The sequence below is a fragment of the Brachionichthys hirsutus genome, chromosome 4 (assembly GCF_040956055.1).
Source record: "Brachionichthys hirsutus isolate HB-005 chromosome 4, CSIRO-AGI_Bhir_v1, whole genome shotgun sequence".
NCBI lineage: Eukaryota > Metazoa > Chordata > Actinopteri > Lophiiformes > Brachionichthyidae > Brachionichthys > Brachionichthys hirsutus.
In genome coordinates, this window is record NC_090900.1 from 3,815,360 (window position 1) to 3,831,761 (window position 16,402).

The 16,402-nt window shown below is 48.4% G+C and overlaps 3 protein-coding genes across 5 annotated transcripts; 1 reads left to right on the plus strand and 2 right to left on the minus strand.

The window, feature by feature from the left end:
* The first annotated feature begins 696 nt into the window (after positions 1-696).
* LOC137918038 (neurofilament medium polypeptide-like) lies at positions 697-3,892 on the plus strand. The gene is made up of 4 exons (XM_068760781.1): positions 697-1,435; positions 1,917-2,116; positions 2,216-2,340; positions 2,436-3,892. Exons 1-4 carry the CDS (start codon positions 697-699, stop codon positions 3,454-3,456), a joined length of 2,085 nt encoding a protein of 694 aa, XP_068616882.1. The 3' UTR covers positions 3,457-3,892.
* A 1,220-nt stretch (positions 3,893-5,112) lies between these two features.
* Positions 5,113-10,753, minus strand: thoc5 (THO complex 5). 3 transcript variants are annotated; one of them, XM_068761097.1, is made up of 19 exons: positions 10,381-10,482; positions 9,909-10,052; positions 9,631-9,744; positions 9,239-9,336; positions 8,765-8,911; positions 8,561-8,675; positions 8,322-8,454; positions 8,158-8,235; positions 7,952-7,995; positions 7,719-7,815; positions 7,109-7,217; positions 6,772-6,873; positions 6,579-6,675; positions 6,389-6,500; positions 6,189-6,292; positions 6,016-6,103; positions 5,818-5,933; positions 5,546-5,736; positions 5,113-5,313 (listed from the first exon to the last, which is right to left on the minus strand). In XM_068761097.1, exons 1-19 carry the CDS (start codon positions 10,474-10,476, stop codon positions 5,250-5,252), a joined length of 2,049 nt encoding a protein of 682 aa, XP_068617198.1. In that variant the 5' UTR covers positions 10,477-10,482; the 3' UTR covers positions 5,113-5,249. The 3 variants fall into 3 exon arrangements, with proteins under 3 accessions (XP_068617198.1, XP_068617197.1, XP_068617199.1); XM_068761096.1 differs by having other exon boundaries at positions 7,719-7,818; XM_068761098.1 differs by lacking the exon at positions 5,113-5,313 and adding an exon at positions 10,714-10,753 and having other exon boundaries at positions 5,608-5,933; positions 7,719-7,818.
* A 556-nt stretch (positions 10,754-11,309) lies between these two features.
* tfip11 (tuftelin interacting protein 11) lies at positions 11,310-16,090 on the minus strand. Its single transcript, XM_068738447.1, has 14 exons — positions 15,885-16,090; positions 15,618-15,783; positions 15,365-15,521; positions 15,130-15,257; positions 14,853-15,014; positions 14,516-14,707; positions 14,229-14,408; positions 13,979-14,113; positions 13,796-13,899; positions 13,539-13,707; positions 13,204-13,447; positions 12,144-12,286; positions 11,858-12,023; positions 11,310-11,765 (listed from the first exon to the last, which is right to left on the minus strand). Exons 1-14 carry the CDS (start codon positions 16,088-16,090, stop codon positions 11,419-11,421), a joined length of 2,499 nt encoding a protein of 832 aa, XP_068594548.1. The 3' UTR covers positions 11,310-11,418.
* Positions 16,091-16,402: the final 312 nt, after the last annotated feature.

The window sequence follows — 16,402 nt, forward strand, 5'->3', positions numbered from 1 at the left end:
TCTTCCCCTGACAAACCAGGAGGGGACTGCAGGTTTTGATTGGGGTGAGAGAGAGAGAGAGAGAGAGAGAGAGAGAGAGAGAAAAGCAAACTTGCTTTGCAGAAGAGAGAACCCGCCTGTCAATGGCTCAGCAGTTGTCCCTGGGGGGGGGGGGGGGGGGGGGCGTTGCATGGATTTGCAAACTCACACTGCAGTGGCACAGTTACCGAGCATCAGCAGTGCTCACTGCTCACTCACACATAGACACGAAAAAAAACATTTAATGCAATAATTTGCAAACGATAAAAAAAAAAAAAAAAAAAAATGTAAAAAAAGAAATCTTTTTTTAAAATGTGCCACAGCTTTTTGTAAAGAGTAGCAGAAACTGACATTTAAATAAAGGCCGAAAATTCCCCCATCACACAGCAAAACGTTTCACTCACGTAGTTTTATTCATAAAAAGAATAGTGAAATACCATGAAACCAATATTTGTGTGTTTTGCTTTCATAAAATAGTCCTATTGTGAAGTTCAGTAAAATAATCCGGGAGTGATGAGAGAATCTGTTCCTGCAGCTTTCTGTTTTCTGACAGAAACATGTGTCTTTAAAGTTAAACGGAGAACGTCTTCGTGCTGACGTCTTCCCCCCCCCCCCCCCCCTGCTATATAAAAGCCCGCAGCTCGTCTCCTGCTGCAGATCCGCTCCGACCGGGACAACATGAGCTTCTCCGGCCCGACCTCGTACCGCACGGCTCGGCCCCCCTCCGCGTCCTCCGGCGGCTCTCACTCCCTGCCGCGCCGCCGCCTCGCCTTCAGCCAGCCGCCCCCCGCGGACTGCGGCCTGCAGACCCGCAACGGGGACGTGACGCGCAGGAGCGAGAAGCAGATCCTGCAGGCTCTCAACGACCGCTTCGCCGGCTACATCGACAAAGTGCGCGCCTTGGAGACGCACAACCGCAACCTGGAGGCTGAAGCGGCAGCGCTGCGGCAGGATCAGGCTGGCCGCGCGTCGGTCGGGGAGCGCTACGAGCAGGAGCTGGGCCACCTGAGGAGCCTCCTCCAGGAGCTGACCGGGGAGAAGGGCCGCGCGGCGCTGGAGCGCGGACACCTGGAGGCGGACATCCAGCACCTGCGGGCCAGGCTGGAGGATGAGGCGCGCGGCCGGGAAGAGTCGGAGGCTGCAGCCCGCGCCATGAACAAGTACGCGGAGGAGTGCAGGCTGGCGCGGCTGGATCTGGACAAGAAGCTCCGCGCCCTGGAGGAGGAGGGCGCGTTTCTGAAGGAGAACCACGAGGAGGAAGCGGCCGAGCTCCTCGCGCAGGTTCAGGGCGCGCAGATGCGTTTTGACGCGCGGGACGCGCAGAAAACGGACGTCACCGGCGCACTGCGAGAGATCCGCGCGCAGCTGGACAGTCACGCGTCGAGCAACTCGACGCACGCAGAGGAATGGTTCAAAGGTGAGTCGGGTCACAAAGGAAATGCTTTTAATCACAGGAAGGGCTGAAGTCTGATTTTAAACTGGTTTTAATTTAATGACTCCTCTGCACCTTTAAAGGTTTGATCTGAACCGCTGTCCGCCTCAGAACCTGACAGATCCTCGCTGTCGACCCACATGCTGACTGGATATGGTGAAAGGTCAAACAGAATGACCTTCCAGCTGACTGCAGGGGGGTTCGTGCATGCTGGACCGGGGAGGGAGCTGACTCAGACTGCTGACAGACAGACAGACGGACACAGTCAAGGTTACCCCCAAACTCCCAGCGGCTCCCTGAGGCCTTGACAACAGAGGAGGACACATCAGGTGTCTCAGGGTCAAGACAAAACAACGATGCAGCTCCGATTGGACCGAGACAGAACCCTGAAGATCTTCTGCAAATCTTCTTCTTAGTGCAGCAAATGTTTCACATCCCTTTTTATATTTTTTCTACATTTCTGCAGTGCGTATCGAGCGCCTATCCGACGCCGCCCGATCTAACAAGGACGCCCTCCGTGGCTCCCAGGAGGAGATCACGGAGTATCGCCGGCAGCTGCAGAGCCGCACTGTTGAGTTGGAGACTCTCCGAGGAACCAAGGAGTCACTGGAGAGGCTCCGCATGGAGAGTGATGACCGGCACCATGACGACCTCGGCGCACTACAGGCAGGAAGCGACGCTGAAAAATGCATATTTATTCTCCCTAAATGATTGTTGCACCATTGTGAACCGTGACCTGATTGACTGAGTGTCGCCATTTTGCAGGAGACGATCAATCAGCTGGACAATGAGCTGAAAACCACCAAATGGGAGATGGCCGGCCAGCTGAAAGACTACCAGGAGCTGCTGAATGTGAAGATGGCTCTCGATATTGAGATCGCAGCGTATAGGTTGGTTCCGGTCTAAAGAGCACACGTCATTAAATAGTCTCTCTTAAATGTTAAAAAGTGATTTCCTCTGACGGCGTGGCTCCGTGTTTGAACAGGAAGTTACTGGAAGGAGAGGAGGATCGCTTCCTGTCAGGAGGAAGTCCGTACTCTTACCTAGAAAGCAGAATCTTCACGGTCAAAGGAGACGAGATGTCAGACACAGTCATTGTGGAGGAACAGACGGACGAGACGCAGGTCACAGAGGTGACCGAGGGGGCGGAGGAGGAGGAGGAGGAGGAAGAGGAGGAAACCAAAGAGGATGAGGGAGAAGAAAAGGAGGAGGAAGAAAAGTCTAAAGAAAAGGATGCACCCCCCTCCTCGAAGTCCCCTCAGCCTAAATCTCCTGCTTCCAAATCACCAGAATCGAAATCTCCAGCCAGCAAGTCTCCTGAAACAGAGAAGGCCAAACCTCAGATAATAAAAGACACCCCTAAAGAGGAGAACCCCCAGCCGGTCAAAGAGGAAATAAAGGAGAACGAGCAACCGGGGAAGGAGAAGATTCACGAGAACAAGGAGAAAGAAAAGATGGACAAACCAGAAGCAAGGAAAGAAAGCAAAGCAGATGAAGCACCAAAGACTGAAGACACAAAACCTGCTCCCCCCAGCAAACCCGTAGAGGAGAAACCTAAAGACGGCGCTCCTCCTTCCGCCGAGGAGAAGCCGTCTGCTCCCAAAGCAGAGAAGGCCGTATCGAAGGCAAAGGATAAAGCTGAGCCTGAGAAAACAGAAAGTAAGAAGGAGGAGAAGAAGCCAGAGGAGAAGCCCACTCCAAAAGCCAAACCAGAGGAGGCAGAGAGCCAGAAGGAGGAGAAGAAGCCAGAGGAGAAGCCCACTCCAAAAGCCAAACCAGAGGAGGCAGAAAGCCAGAAGGAGAAGCCAGAGGAGAAGCCCACTCCAAAAGCCAAACCAGAGGAGGCAGAGAGCCAGAAGGAGGAGAAGAAGCCAGAGGAGAACAAGGAGACCACTAAAGATGAGACTAACCAGGTGAAGGAAGGAGGCAAGGCAGAGAAAGCTGAAAAACCCTCCGGTACCGAATCAAAGGAGATCAAAGAGGAGAAAACCAAGAAACAAGCCTGATGATTCAGGGCGTGAGGAGAGGAACGGATGGACGAGCGACACTGGAGAAAGTAAACAAGCACTTTAATGTCCAAAGTAAAGCAGGTGATGCTACGTAAGTAAGCAATAGAAGCCCTCGCTGCTCCCTCCATAAGATCATTACAACCCCCCCCCCCCCCGATGCTTCTGATGTACGACTGCAGCGAATGCAACATCGTCTAAACTCTTATTCTGAATGTGACAACCAGACCTGCAGTACAAGCCTTCAAAGGTCGACACATATATACATATATATATTTAAGCAGACGTTATATTCACACATTTTTGTGCACCTTCATGCAGCTTCTCATGACGGGTGGATTGCAGGCTCTGAATCCTACAGTAGTAGCACAACGGTGGCTGTGCTGTGTATACGCTGCAGAGAATATGCAAAACCAAGCAGACAAATAAAGAATGAAAACTCTAACGTGTGGCTTCCCTTCATCACACGGCACATGTGCAGCACATTGGCCCAAAGAGGAGACCCACATGTTGCCGGTTACTGCACTGCATTGCAGCAAGAAGAGGGGGCCGCCCCTCCCGGCGCAGCCTTCCTCACGTCCCAGAGTCTTCCTCATGTATAAACCAGGAGCAGAGCTCCAGTTCTGTTATTCCAAAATATGTCTAATTGCTGGACACATAATTGACACTATAGTAGTGGTAATCTGTATTGCTGATATACTAATTTCCCTATGGGATTATTAAAGCATTCTGATTATCAGTTATATAGAGATTATCGTATTTACCAGCAGTAATTGTTCTCACAGCAAAAATAAGGAAGTCTTTTCTTCCATCTTCAGCCACAACTTTTAGAAATATTTGTTACTCTTGGATTTAAAAAAAACAATGACATTGAATGACCTCCAAATGCAATCTCCTCCCATCTGAGATGCGTCTTTATTTATGGGATTAACCAAACCCCCCGCTGTTGCCCTGGAGCAATCGCATTCGATCAGAGAACTCTCAGCAGTCGTTACAAACGGAGTTACACCGTCCACATGGTGATCCGGATCATCACCAAAAGGTTCTAAATTGTTCTTGGTATCTTTATACGCCAACCATGAAAAGTTAAAGTGAATCAGAGTTGTGTGTTTTTAACTGACTTTTGAATCCGTAAAGGAGGTTTTCACTTTTAAAATTTAATACCTTTTCCTAACATCATTCTGGATCCGATCGAGATGACATTCGGTGGTGTGATAAAGACCCCCCCCCCCCCCCCCAACGACTGTAAAATCCCATAAACGTCGGTCAATAATTCACCACCGAGCTATTGAGGTACAAATTCTGAAGCTCCATTGACCGCAATGTTACTGAAAGTTTGAAAGTGATCCAGAATCCAGGATCTCTTTTGGATCGTCACCAAAATGCAATCATCCGTTCCTGATAACATTCCCTGATAATTCCATCAAGATCCCATCCAGAACCTTTTGAGTTATCTTGCTAGCAGACGGACAGACGAACGGAGGCCATTACGACCTCCGTCTCAGCAGAGGTCATAATGGCTGCGTCTCATTGTTGCCTTTATTCATGTTATTTTTAGCTAATGCTAGCTGATCATGAACTATTAGCATCCCACTCTCTTGTTACAGAATCAATGACAACGAAAGATGGAACAACCCGCTTTAATAATCACACTCATTTAAGAACACGTTCTTTTTTTATTTTCAAAATGTTACACTTTTTAAAATGTTGAGTCAAAAATCATCAGGTGAAGGATTAAGTATAAAATGTAAAGAAAGGTAGGGGAGGCGGGAGGGGGGCAACCGCGGACACATTTAGCGGTGACTGAAGAACCCCTGAGGATGGTTGAACTTGAACGGCTTCAGACGAGTTGGACCCCTAAACAAAGAGACGGCACAGAAGCAGAGAATCATTCCAGATGCAGAGAATCATTCCAGAAGCAGAGAATAATTCCAGATGCAGTCAATCATTCCAGAAGCAGAGAATCATTCCAGATGCAGCGAATCATTCCAGAAGCAGAGAATCATTCCAGATGCAGCGAATCATTCCAGAAGCAAACCTTCAGGAGAATCTATTAAGATTCCACCGCCTGCTGCTCGTGAACACAAACCTCACAGTGCGCAAGCACATCTTTTCTCGAGGAAACTCTCGTGGTCCCTCCACGCTGTCGTCTTGTCCTTCGGTCTCCAAGTACACATCCAGGCAGACGCACAGGCGAGAGATCTGATTGGTCAGGAGCTGGTGTCCTGGGCGTGGTCCCTGGAGTTCACTTTTGAACACATTGACCTCACTCTCCATGGCCTGAAAGAAGAAGAGAGGAATCGTTAGAGGCTGGGAAGTCCTGCTGTGAGACGCCATTCCTCACGACTGGAACGCTCGTACTCGAAGGTTATCGTCGGAGCGTCCGCTGCGTTCTCCCTTCCAGCCGAGGGAGAGGGAGAAAAGGGGCGGGACGTCTGGGTAACGGGGATTCAGAGCCACAGCGGCCTGGAGACGAGCTGCAGGACCAAAGCGAAGGGTTTGATGAGAAGCAAGTAGAATAGAAACAGAATTCCGTCTTCAGCTCCAGCATTCATTCACCTGTGCCTCGCTCCACCACGGCCATAAAGTACAGATCCGTCTCCCTCGCCAGCCCGGCGTCGGTGACGTGACGCGTGTAAGGCAGATCCTACAGAGAACGTGGACGCCAGTCAGAGCCCGGGGCTGCACGTTACAGTTCAAACGCCCGTGGACGCGTGCCTGAGTGTCCTTGCCTTGTACTCGTCGTGGGCGACGGCGCTCCAGGAAGCCAACCGGGACATGATCTTGGCAGGAAACAGGTGCTGACACTCGCTGGAGACTGGGATGATGTTGTGTTCTGAGGAAACACGACACAATAATCTTAAATCTCTTAACCTAAACCTCCAAGGTCCGGTTTAGGAGCATTTAACGAGTGGCCGTAAACACAAGTCACCTAAAGAGGCGAACTGTTTGTGCAGAGCCAAGCGGGATTGGACTCTTCCTCGCAGGAGCTTCATGGTATTCTCCATTTGGCTGGCACTCAGAGAACTGCCCGTGATCTTATCCTGAAGAACAAGAGCGAGTAGCGAAATGACACGGCTGTATAAACGCGAATGCGTGAATGGAGCTCGGCTGGGACGTACCTCTGAAATATCACCGGGGAAACGCAACCCCCCCAGACCCTGAACCCAAACGTAGGGATGGCCGAGCTCCTCCACATGATCCGCGATGGAAAAGATACTAAAAAAGGAAAATGATGGGTTCATTCTCTTAATGGTTTTGCTTTTGCTCATTTGAATTTTTACTGGCTACAAGCATTCAAAGCGACAGCCTTACCCGACTTTGTCAAACTGGTAACGATTGGCCGGATTGGGCGTCTCTCTCCCGTGGTCGCCTGCGTAGAGGCAGCTGAGCACGATGTCTGCTTTCAGCAGATCTCTGCAAAGGAGACAATCGTTACACTTTCCTTTTCGGGGACAGACATGCAAATACACACTTGAGGCTGCTTTTCATCCATTTGAGACTGTTAAGCTCCAATTAGACACCAAGTAATTCTAGAAGCACCGGAGAACACCCCTCGATTTGAAACCATATTACAAATATCTATTTCTATGATATTTTCTGCGGACGGCAGGAAGAATAATCGTTACCCTACAAAAATAAAAGTACGCACCCTGCACTGACGGCCGCGTTGAGGTCAGTGGAAGTGGAAACCTTCGCCTTGACGGTCAAAATGTTCAAATTCATCAGATAGTAGAAGTAGAGATGGAGGACGGTGTCGTCTGTGGAGATGCAATAAATAAGACAAGGCGATGAAAGAATCCATCACAGCCCCGATTCAACCGACTGTCATTAACGCTCCCATTTAACATCCCGCGAGTTGCAACCGCACAGAGTAATAACGGGGTGCAAGCCCCACCCAGGGGGTGTATAACATCAGGCCATGTCTCCTGAACCCGTGTTCCTCAGACATCCACACAGTAAAATGTCTGCTGCAACTGGCAGCCCTGATAATAACTGGGGAGAGAGAGGAGGCATGAGAAATCCTTCTTGCAGCATGTGGCATCTGCAGACTTGGGATGCTGCAACCCCCCCCCCCAACTTTTAGGCAGAGCAATGCCTGCAATGCAGATCTTCATAGAATCTTCCCACCATTCCTTCTGTTCCCAGCAGAGGGAACCGACGAGTTCACACTGTACGCGGCTGCATTCCCATCACAGTGACAGACGAGTAGAAAGTAACTGGCTTTGAACCTGATATACATCAAACACACAGATTCCCACCTTTACACTTGAGGTCGATGCACAGAGACAGCGGGTGCCTTTTCAGCATCTCTCGTCTTTTGTCATCCATCTGGCCACCCGTCGTTGGTCGTCTCCTCTTCTGCCAAGCAGAAAACAAAAGCTTGTTTCATTGCAGTGAAGGCAGTAAAGAATGAACAAACGCGTCGATACGACTGACGCGGAGTCGGTGTATGTGCATCGGCGTCGGAGGATGATTCGGGTCTGATTCTCACCGTTTTCTCTTGCTCCTCCTCTGCATCTGAATCGCTCTCATCATCTGGAGGAAGACATTAAAATGTTTTGTTGCGGACGCTACGCCCAGCAATGCGATATCTAGAATACGAGGCAGCATGTCGCTAACAGGAAATGGGCTACGCATTTTGTGGACTATGTTCCAGCGCTGTCTGACTGAGGCAGGCGTGCGTCATGGCGTCTTTACCCTGTGAATCTTCTGGAGGTTTGGACAGCGCCTTGGCCTCATCCACATCACCGATGATTGAAACACTCAGATTCTTGTCTAAAATTGAAACAAAAATACATCTTTTATGCTTAAGTCTTTAATGCGACGCAGAAAAATGCGATTTTCTGTAATGGTCACTTTACCGCAGGCCTGGCCATAGGCATTGGCTTGGACAAACAGGACGTAGAGCGGCGGAGGCAGGTGGCGAGCAACCTCCATCTGTTTCTGGGTCTGCTCAAAAGGCACGGCGAGATACTGCTGCACGGGCAGAGAGGCCTACGAACAAGGAAGGGATCAGTCGAAAGATCCATGCCCGGTGCCTACTGGTGATGAAGTACAACCCGTAAAAAATAAACAGAACAAAATCAGAAAGATGCCGGACCTGCATGATGGCGGTGAGTCCCGGCTGCAAGCTGGTCAGATGTTCCTTCTTCACCTCGATGCTCTTCTGGATCTTCTCCTTCATGGCCTGTGATTCTTTGTATTTCTCCGCCAACCTGTGCGCACACGCAGTCGATTGCTTCTAAGACAGACGTCTTGTTTATTTAAAGCAGCACACAAACGATGCGCTTCACCATCGTCGCACCTCTTCCTCTGTTCGAGCTCCCAGTCTAGCCGGGCCAGCGTGAGTTGGTGGGAATCATCTTTTGTGAGCTGGGGCTTGGAAATCTCTGGCGGTGCCTCCTGGTAAAATTCTTCTTCAGGCACCAGATCTATTTCCTCGTGTTTAGACCTGAGACAGTTAGCGTTACTTCAACAAACCACTTTGACATGGGAATGATGAGTACTATAGAAATAAACTGTAATAACACTGTTATTACATAAGGATACATTTGTCTTTTTTACCAACAACATATTCAGTTATTCTCAACAGTGGTTGTATATTAAGTAAATAATAAACTATACATTTTAAGAATCTTTCGTGAAAAATATTACTTTTCACTCGTATGTCTTTGTAAGAAAAAAAAAATGTATTCTTTATTAAAATGAAGCACGAAATAATTAGCATTTTACCCATTTAAAATAAAAGATTGAGATAAATAGGATATTTTCTACTCACTTAAACTCCAGACATTTGCTAATCTCCTTCTGAAGATGCAGAACTTCATACAGCAGATTCTGCAATTGAAGGTGCAGCACATCCACTCTCTGCTTTGCCTAAAGGAAAATAAACTGCGATTAAATCCAATTTGCAAACAAAACCCAGGTGCATCTTCAAAATAAATGAATGCAAAACCATGTGCCAAGAAACAGAAACTGGATTCAATAAAATCAAGGATTAATTAGCAGGACCCAAGGCTGGATCAATAAATTCTAAAACAAAACACACGCACAAAAGGTGTGTGTAGGCTTTCTTTGCTGACAGCAGCTACTGCAGTTATTCTTTTTATATGAAGAAACAAAGACTACATCTAAGGAAGCTACAGTGTTTCAGAGTTGTGTGGGAGTTACGTCATGTGTCTGGTCTCTGCCTCTCTTCAGCCGCATATGAGCCAGACGATTGAGTTTTTTCAGATTCATGAAGTGGATGCAGCTCTGCATACGCTTCTGTTCCACCTCGACACACTGAAAAAAAGACACATAAACACTTGTTAGATATAGAATCCTCATCAGTAAGGTGAGGACTGTGCAATGACTAGTTTATATAGAACTAATGACTAAGAACATACCATGAAATCAGTCTATAAACACAAACAATATTTAGAATGTGAATCTTTAGTGTATGTTACCCCCTCCTTGGCGCTGTTGGCTTTAAGATCCTGAATTTCACTCATGAGTTCGGCCAAATTCTCACACGACTTCTTGTACTGCAAGTAGTCCTTGTTGGAGTCCCTGCTGTCAAGCTCAACCTCTTCACTGTACATACGAGCATCCTGGAAAATACCAATAAAATCATTAAAATGCAACAAGCAGAGTAAACGCTGTCCCAAATTTCAAGATTCATTTGATTATAAAGTGCTTTTTTTTTTTAAAAAAAGGATGTACAATACTATTAGTAATAGTACCATTTGCTCTCTTGATAAAACTTATTTTATGTATTCAATATGAATTACAATAATGTGTGTGTAATGTGTGAAAAGTATAAACCGTACAGATACAGTAAAATGTCAAGTTACAACTTTTATTTCCGATATAAAACCTTGAAACGAGGCGTTTTGATCGGGAATCGAACCCGCCCGTCACGGTTCTGTCCGAACTTACCGGCGGGTCGCCCTCTCCGCGATACCGTTTCACGTCTGGTGTTCCTCCTTCACTTCGAACAACCTTGGACTTTCGCTTCTTCTGCGCCTCCGACATCGTTGACTGAAATAAGATATAACGTATGTAGCCCAAACCGCAAAGAACCGCAGTAACATTTAGCTCTTTAGAAAGACATGCGACACAACATTGTTCTATTAGCAAGCTAATGCTAGCACCGAAAAGGCCGTCTCACTGGCTAACGCGTTAGCTTTTTGTCTTCTTCGGACGGCTTTCAGATCAGAAATCAGGCCGTCGACATATTGTTTATTCGTGAGATAGATAGATGTCACATACCTGCGTAAAACCGAAATATGTCTGAAATTATTCAATCGCGCGCAAATTGACAAAGTAGAGCTAATGCACCTCAACGCTGTGAGGACGTACTACGGAAGCCGTGCCGTGCCGTGCCCAAACCACGTCATAAACCAACAGCGGAGCGGAAGTTGTAAAATCTGCTACACTGTCCCCTACAGTATAATAGTAGCATCGCATCCATCCATCTTCCACTGTTTAATCCGGGGCCGGGTCGAAATCTCTCCCTCTCAGGAGGGATTTCCAGACTTCCCTGTCACCAGACAACTCTTCCAGCTCTTCCGGAGGGTATCCCGAGCCGTTCCCAGGCCAACCGAGAGTCTCTCCGGCGTATTCTAGGTCTTCACCAAGGCCTCCTCTCCAGCGGGAATTGACCAGAACACCTCCCCAAGTCTGCATCACTGCAGCCGCTGCACCGGACCGTGCCCAGTGGGCAGAGGCTCGGCCACCTGACGCCCCGCATATGAACCCCGACCCAGGGTGGTGGGGGGGCCTGGACACTAAAGTGTCCAAAATTCAGTGACACCCCGCATGCACCCACATTATTCAAAGGAACGAAAGAGACCAGCATACTGAAAAATTATTTAATCGCAGTTCCAATGCAAAAATGTACAAAGACACCGACGACACAGATGAGCAGGCTGAAGTTACATTGAAAGCGAACATGTGCTCTCATTACGTTTAAACCTACTTGGCCATATCTATCAGGCTCTGCAAAGATGTGGGCACCCAAGTCTTCTCCCCTTGCACAAACACAACCCCTCGATCAATGTAGATAACAATACGCCCAAATGTGTACAACTGCTTGCCTTCGTGGCGTTTGGCCACTAAAGGCATAAACACAATGTTGTTCTCCTCTGCCTTGGTCTGGATCAGGTCCTTAAAGTTGGTTGGCACGCCCGTACCGACGCCCCTGTGAGCCACGCTCTCTGCGTCTCTCCGCTCCTGCATCGCCTCGTACTGGAAATCCTTCCGTCTCTCCGTCTGCGTTAGATATGCAATGTTCTCCCTTGCCCCAGGTTGCATATATCCACCTGTGGATATGGAAAAAAATAAGTCAAGAATACATAGCAGAGCGTTTTAAGAGAATTACAGTTTATATTTTGAGATAGCGTGCAACACCGACCCATGCCTGAAGAAACGGCACGGTTCATGATGTCCAAAGCTTCATTAAACTTCTCTTTAATGAGCGGTTGTGCCAGCAAGGCTTCGCTGAAGCTGCTTTTCCAACCCAGGTACCATTTAGTGATTTCTTCATAGTTCGGACTATTGCTCAACCACGAGCAGAGGACCTGGAATCAACAAAAACAAGGGTGGACCACGAAGCTACATATTTACAGCAAATAAATTGCTGCTGGGAGAATCTCGCTTCATTTATTCATTTATTAATTAAAATTTGTTTTGCCACTGACCTGCAGCCACTTTGTAAAGAAGTTTTTGTCCAGCAGCGAGACAAGGCTGGATGGAGACAGCATGCCCTCCCAGTCCATCACCCAGTGAAATGGCTCCATCAGTTGCTGGTGAGGGTTGATGACCAGCTCTTCCAGACACAGAGCTGAGGAGAAAAAATAGGAACCAAATTCAGGAAGAAAGTCGGAGAAAAAGAGGCAAAGGATGACATCTCAGAGATATTTATTCTCTTTCAACAATATACCGTAATTCCCGGTGTACAAGCCGCTACTTTTTTCCAATATTTTGAACCTTGCGGTTTATGCAACGACGCGGCAAATTTACGTATATTTTCCCACTTTCTTTACGAGCCGTGTTTCGTTAAAGCCTATTTATTTTCGTTACAAAATTAACGCCCGCCCGCCCGGAGGGAAAGCCCCGCTTGCGCGTAGCTGGGGAGATCCGCGAGAAGCGCCCGGCGCTCGTCCAGAGTCGCCGCCGCCGGACCGCCGTACCCGGTCCCCGCCGCCTGTCCGCCATCCGCTACGCGGCGTCGGACGCGCCGCGTAGCGGGGAAGGAACCCACCCCCTCGACCTCCCGGGCGTCCCCACCCCTGCCGCACCACGCTCCCGCGGACGGAGGATGAGGGGCACGGGGGCAAGGGGGACGGGGACACCCCGCCAGGCGCGCGCGCGCGCCACGCAGCCTCCGACGGGCGGAGAGGGGAGGGCGACGGGGCAACTGCTCCCCCAGCCGCGGCTCGAGCCCAGCCCCGCTTCGCACCCCAGCCCGACCGACCCAGCCCTTAGAGCCAATCCTTATCCCGAAGTTACGGATCTGATTTGCCGACTTCCCTTATTCTAACATGCCAGACGCTGTTCACCTTGAAGACCTGCTGCGAATATCGTTACGAGCCGTGTTCCGTTAAATATCATTTGTCTCAATGCACTTGCGGCTTACGAATATGTGCGGCTTATTTTAGTACAAAATATATATATTTTTTAATTCAGTGGGTGCGGCTTTTTCACAGGTGCGCATAATAGTTCGGCAATTACGGTAAGTCTGTTACAAAAAACACTTACCTAGTTTAGGGATGATATTTTTCACCATGAACGCCTCCCATGCGCCGGGTGTAAAAACATCTTTCCACGGCTGCAAGATGAGGCGGGCCGAGGCGTCGCTGGGGTGCCACCGCTGCAAGGCGTTAGACAGCTTGCTCCTGATTGGTGGGTAAAGGGGCTCCAGACGTGAGCGGAGCAGAGGCAGCCACGGGTGGATCCAGGAGTGGATGGGCACTGTGTCAGTTAAAGGGTTCCAGTTATCCACCTACAAAACAGAAGACAATTATTCACACGTAAACGAGGCGAGGCCTCTTAAGTTAGTCCGTCTTCACGTCATGAAAGTGTGCAGATCCTACCTCTCGCTGAAGCCGTGGTAATATCAGCTGCTCCAACAGGTGATCCAGGATCCACGGAGGGAGAAAGTGAGCCCACACATCCACACAGTCCACCATCGCAGCGACCATGCGGGGCTGCCACCTTGACACGCAGGACCGCATCACTGGGATCCACACTTCCCACAGCAGCCTGAACCAATGTAAGTAGAACGCATGCAATCAAAACCAATGCTGGAACACTTAGCCAGAAGAGATGTACGCATGTATGTTAAGGTAACCTGTGGTACGGGTCCATGTTGGGATCTGGGGCGCTGGAGTGGAGGTCTCTTGATTCAAGAATTGCTCTCCACTGACCAATGTCTTCCAGACAATAGGTGTTATCCTGAAATAAAACATCGGCATTAGAGTTCATCAGTCAGGCAAAAACGAGAGGAAACTGTCGGGTAAGTCTTAAAAGGTACCTTTAGAGGATCCCAGGAACAAAGTTTCTCTTTTAATAAGGGATTAACGACACCCACAGCCAGATCTGCCAAACCCATCGTCTTGTATTCTTCATAATAGTCCGTTTGTAAAGACTCAAAGATCCGTGCACACTCCTGAAGGAAGCCACCAAAACAAAAACAAACAAACAAAAAAGAGCAATGTAAAAGTGACTAATCATGGACTGCAACGCGTTCGGTAACTGTAGTCAGTGCCTCAAAGCGGACGCACCTGCAGGGAAGGCCTTTCTCCCGGTGCCGTTTCTCCAGACGGGAAACGCTCCACCAACGCCAGGACAGCCTCCATCCTCTGGATCGCGTCTCGCTCTGCATCCAGTCTGACCTGCAGCGCTCGCGACTCGTGACTCAGGGAAACGACGACATCCCTTTCATGCTGCAGACGCCTCGTCGACTGCGGGAGGCGGTGATCGTATAACGAGGGATTATGTTAGTGTCCGATGGACATGAAGAAGCAGAGTGGCACCAGAAAAAAACTCTAGACGCCATAATGACAGATACCTGTAATATGTCCTGTTCTGTAAGGTCGATCAGTAGCTGCAGATTGTGTTCGAGTTCGGGGAGAGCAAAGCCGGACCCTTTCTGATCCTGAGCAGACATGCTTGGTGGAGCTTCGTCTGGAACACTGTGTTTATTGGACATGTGACTGTAACTGTAATATACCTTTTGCTCTCTCCCAGTCATGTCTATGACCTAAGGACGGAAAGAGATAATTCAATCCACGGGCGATTGTACAAGTGCAAATACATCATTACAATAGTACACTACAACTCAATGAGTTTAATAATCAGAATCATTGTGTCCTGATAGACTAACTCAACACCTGGCCAAACATTACCTTGACCTGTGCCAACTCTCCAGCGGATGTTGCTGTGCTGCGCCCCGTCAGCTTTCCTTTGGCCTTCAGCTCGTCTACTGTTCTGTAGGAGTATTTGGGCTTCTTTTTAACACCAGGACCTGCAGGATCCTTACGCCACTGGCCCAGCTCCTTCCGAAACTCCTACGCACACGTAAAAAGAGAACAGAGCCAAAATAAATAACGGAGACTCGACTAAATCACTACTGCCATATAATTTAAGTGTAGATACTGGGGGGGGGGGGTTGCAACACTTCACCTTTTCATCTTCCTCCTCTGAGTCAACCACAGGGAAATCTTGAAGACTCTGCTGGGTTCGTTCGTTGCCATAAGCACCAACAGCTCCCTTGCCTTTGCGAACCTTTGCCTCAATGGGGTTTATAATACCTTCAATGGCAAGGAGGTACATTAATAATAATACCAACAATTATACTCCGCTGCTGCAAAACTATTGCGATTACCTCGAATAACATAACGCGTTCAGGCCTACGCACCTTGAGCATTCTTGCCGAGGCCCTTTCCCGGTTGGTAACCCATTTTCTGCAAAAGTTTCTGTCCAATTCCTTTTGTGTGCTTCTCCCAGTTCCCGATGCCTTTCCCAGACTGTATGCCGCCTGCAAACCTCTGGGATAAGTTGCTCCGGAAATTTCCCTTGGAAAAAAATAAATATGAATCGTCTTGGAGAAAAATGTAGTTACAAAATAAATGGAAATGGTAGAAAGAAGATTAACACAGAACTGAATTTACCATCTGAAGCTTTTTGGGGGCAGTGCTGCGAGGAGGGAGCGGTGCTGAGGGACCGTCATCAGAGTCATCAGAGCCGCCGTCTCCTTTTTCCTCCTGTTCCTCCTCTTCCGCAGTCTTCCGCAGACCACCGCTCACAAAGTTCACCGGGATAGTGTAGTCTTTAGTTCTAAAAACAAACAAACAAACAAAAATAAGTAACTATATAAAGGAGACACAACTCTCCACTTCTAGCATTGAGGCAGAATGACAGATTGCCATATGCCTTACTTTTTGCCCCCGAAGCTGGGCCTTTCGTCCTCGTCCGAGTCCTTCTCGGCCCAGATGCCATAGGTCGCCTGCTCTTTGGTCTGCCTGTGTCGGCGGCGCTCCGGGTTGAACTCATTGGCCAGATCCCAGTCTGTCACCTCAAAGCTCTCCACCTCCACACCTTCCTCCTCCTCCTCTCGTCGCCCATACAAATGGGACATTGACATCTCTGAATATTACTACAACACAAAAATATCAAGAGGTTGGAAGCAGAGTAGAAACTTCAACTTTTACCTGATACTCATCTGCTATTACAAGGCAGGAAAATATAAAATAGGATTTTAGTCAAACGCAGGTTATTATATCGCATACGTTTCAATGATTTTAGTTGCGATCAAGCGGGAATTCTATCTTTAAAATGAGTACAACACGACAACAAGATTCCTGAGTAATTTCATATTTAAAATAGCTCGTTCTGTCATAAAAACACATCGAAACGACTGGCTAAAAAAAAGTGACTTTTAGCAAAGGCAACGTTA

Excerpts from the sequence above, each read along its gene's own strand:
- thoc5 (XM_068761096.1), bottom strand. The coding sequence starts at position 10,476 with ATGTCGGAGGCGCAGAAGAAGCGAAAGTCCAAGGTTGTTCGAAGTGAA. Across the intron at positions 8,912-9,238 it reads AGCAAATGTCTGGAGTTTAA|GTCTAAACACGAGGAAATAG; the intron begins GTGAGTAGAAAA and ends TAACTGTCTCAG. Across the intron at positions 7,218-7,718 it reads CATCGACCTCAAGTGTAAAG|ACGACACCGTCCTCCATCTC; the intron begins GTGGGAATCTGT and ends GCATCTCCACAG.
- LOC137918038 (XM_068760781.1), top strand. The coding sequence starts at position 697 with ATGAGCTTCTCCGGCCCGACCTCGTACCGCACGGCTCGGCCCCCCTCC. Across the intron at positions 1,436-1,916 it reads CGCAGAGGAATGGTTCAAAG|TGCGTATCGAGCGCCTATCC; the intron begins GTGAGTCGGGTC and ends ACATTTCTGCAG. Across the intron at positions 2,117-2,215 it reads ACGACCTCGGCGCACTACAG|GAGACGATCAATCAGCTGGA; the intron begins GCAGGAAGCGAC and ends GCCATTTTGCAG.
- tfip11 (XM_068738447.1), bottom strand. The coding sequence starts at position 16,090 with ATGTCAATGTCCCATTTGTATGGGCGACGAGAGGAGGAGGAGGAAGGT. Across the intron at positions 15,015-15,129 it reads CAGAGGAGGAAGATGAAAAG|GAGTTTCGGAAGGAGCTGGG; the intron begins GTGAAGTGTTGC and ends ACGTGTGCGTAG. Across the intron at positions 12,024-12,143 it reads TCTTTACAAAGTGGCTGCAG|GTCCTCTGCTCGTGGTTGAG; the intron begins GTCAGTGGCAAA and ends TGTTGATTCCAG.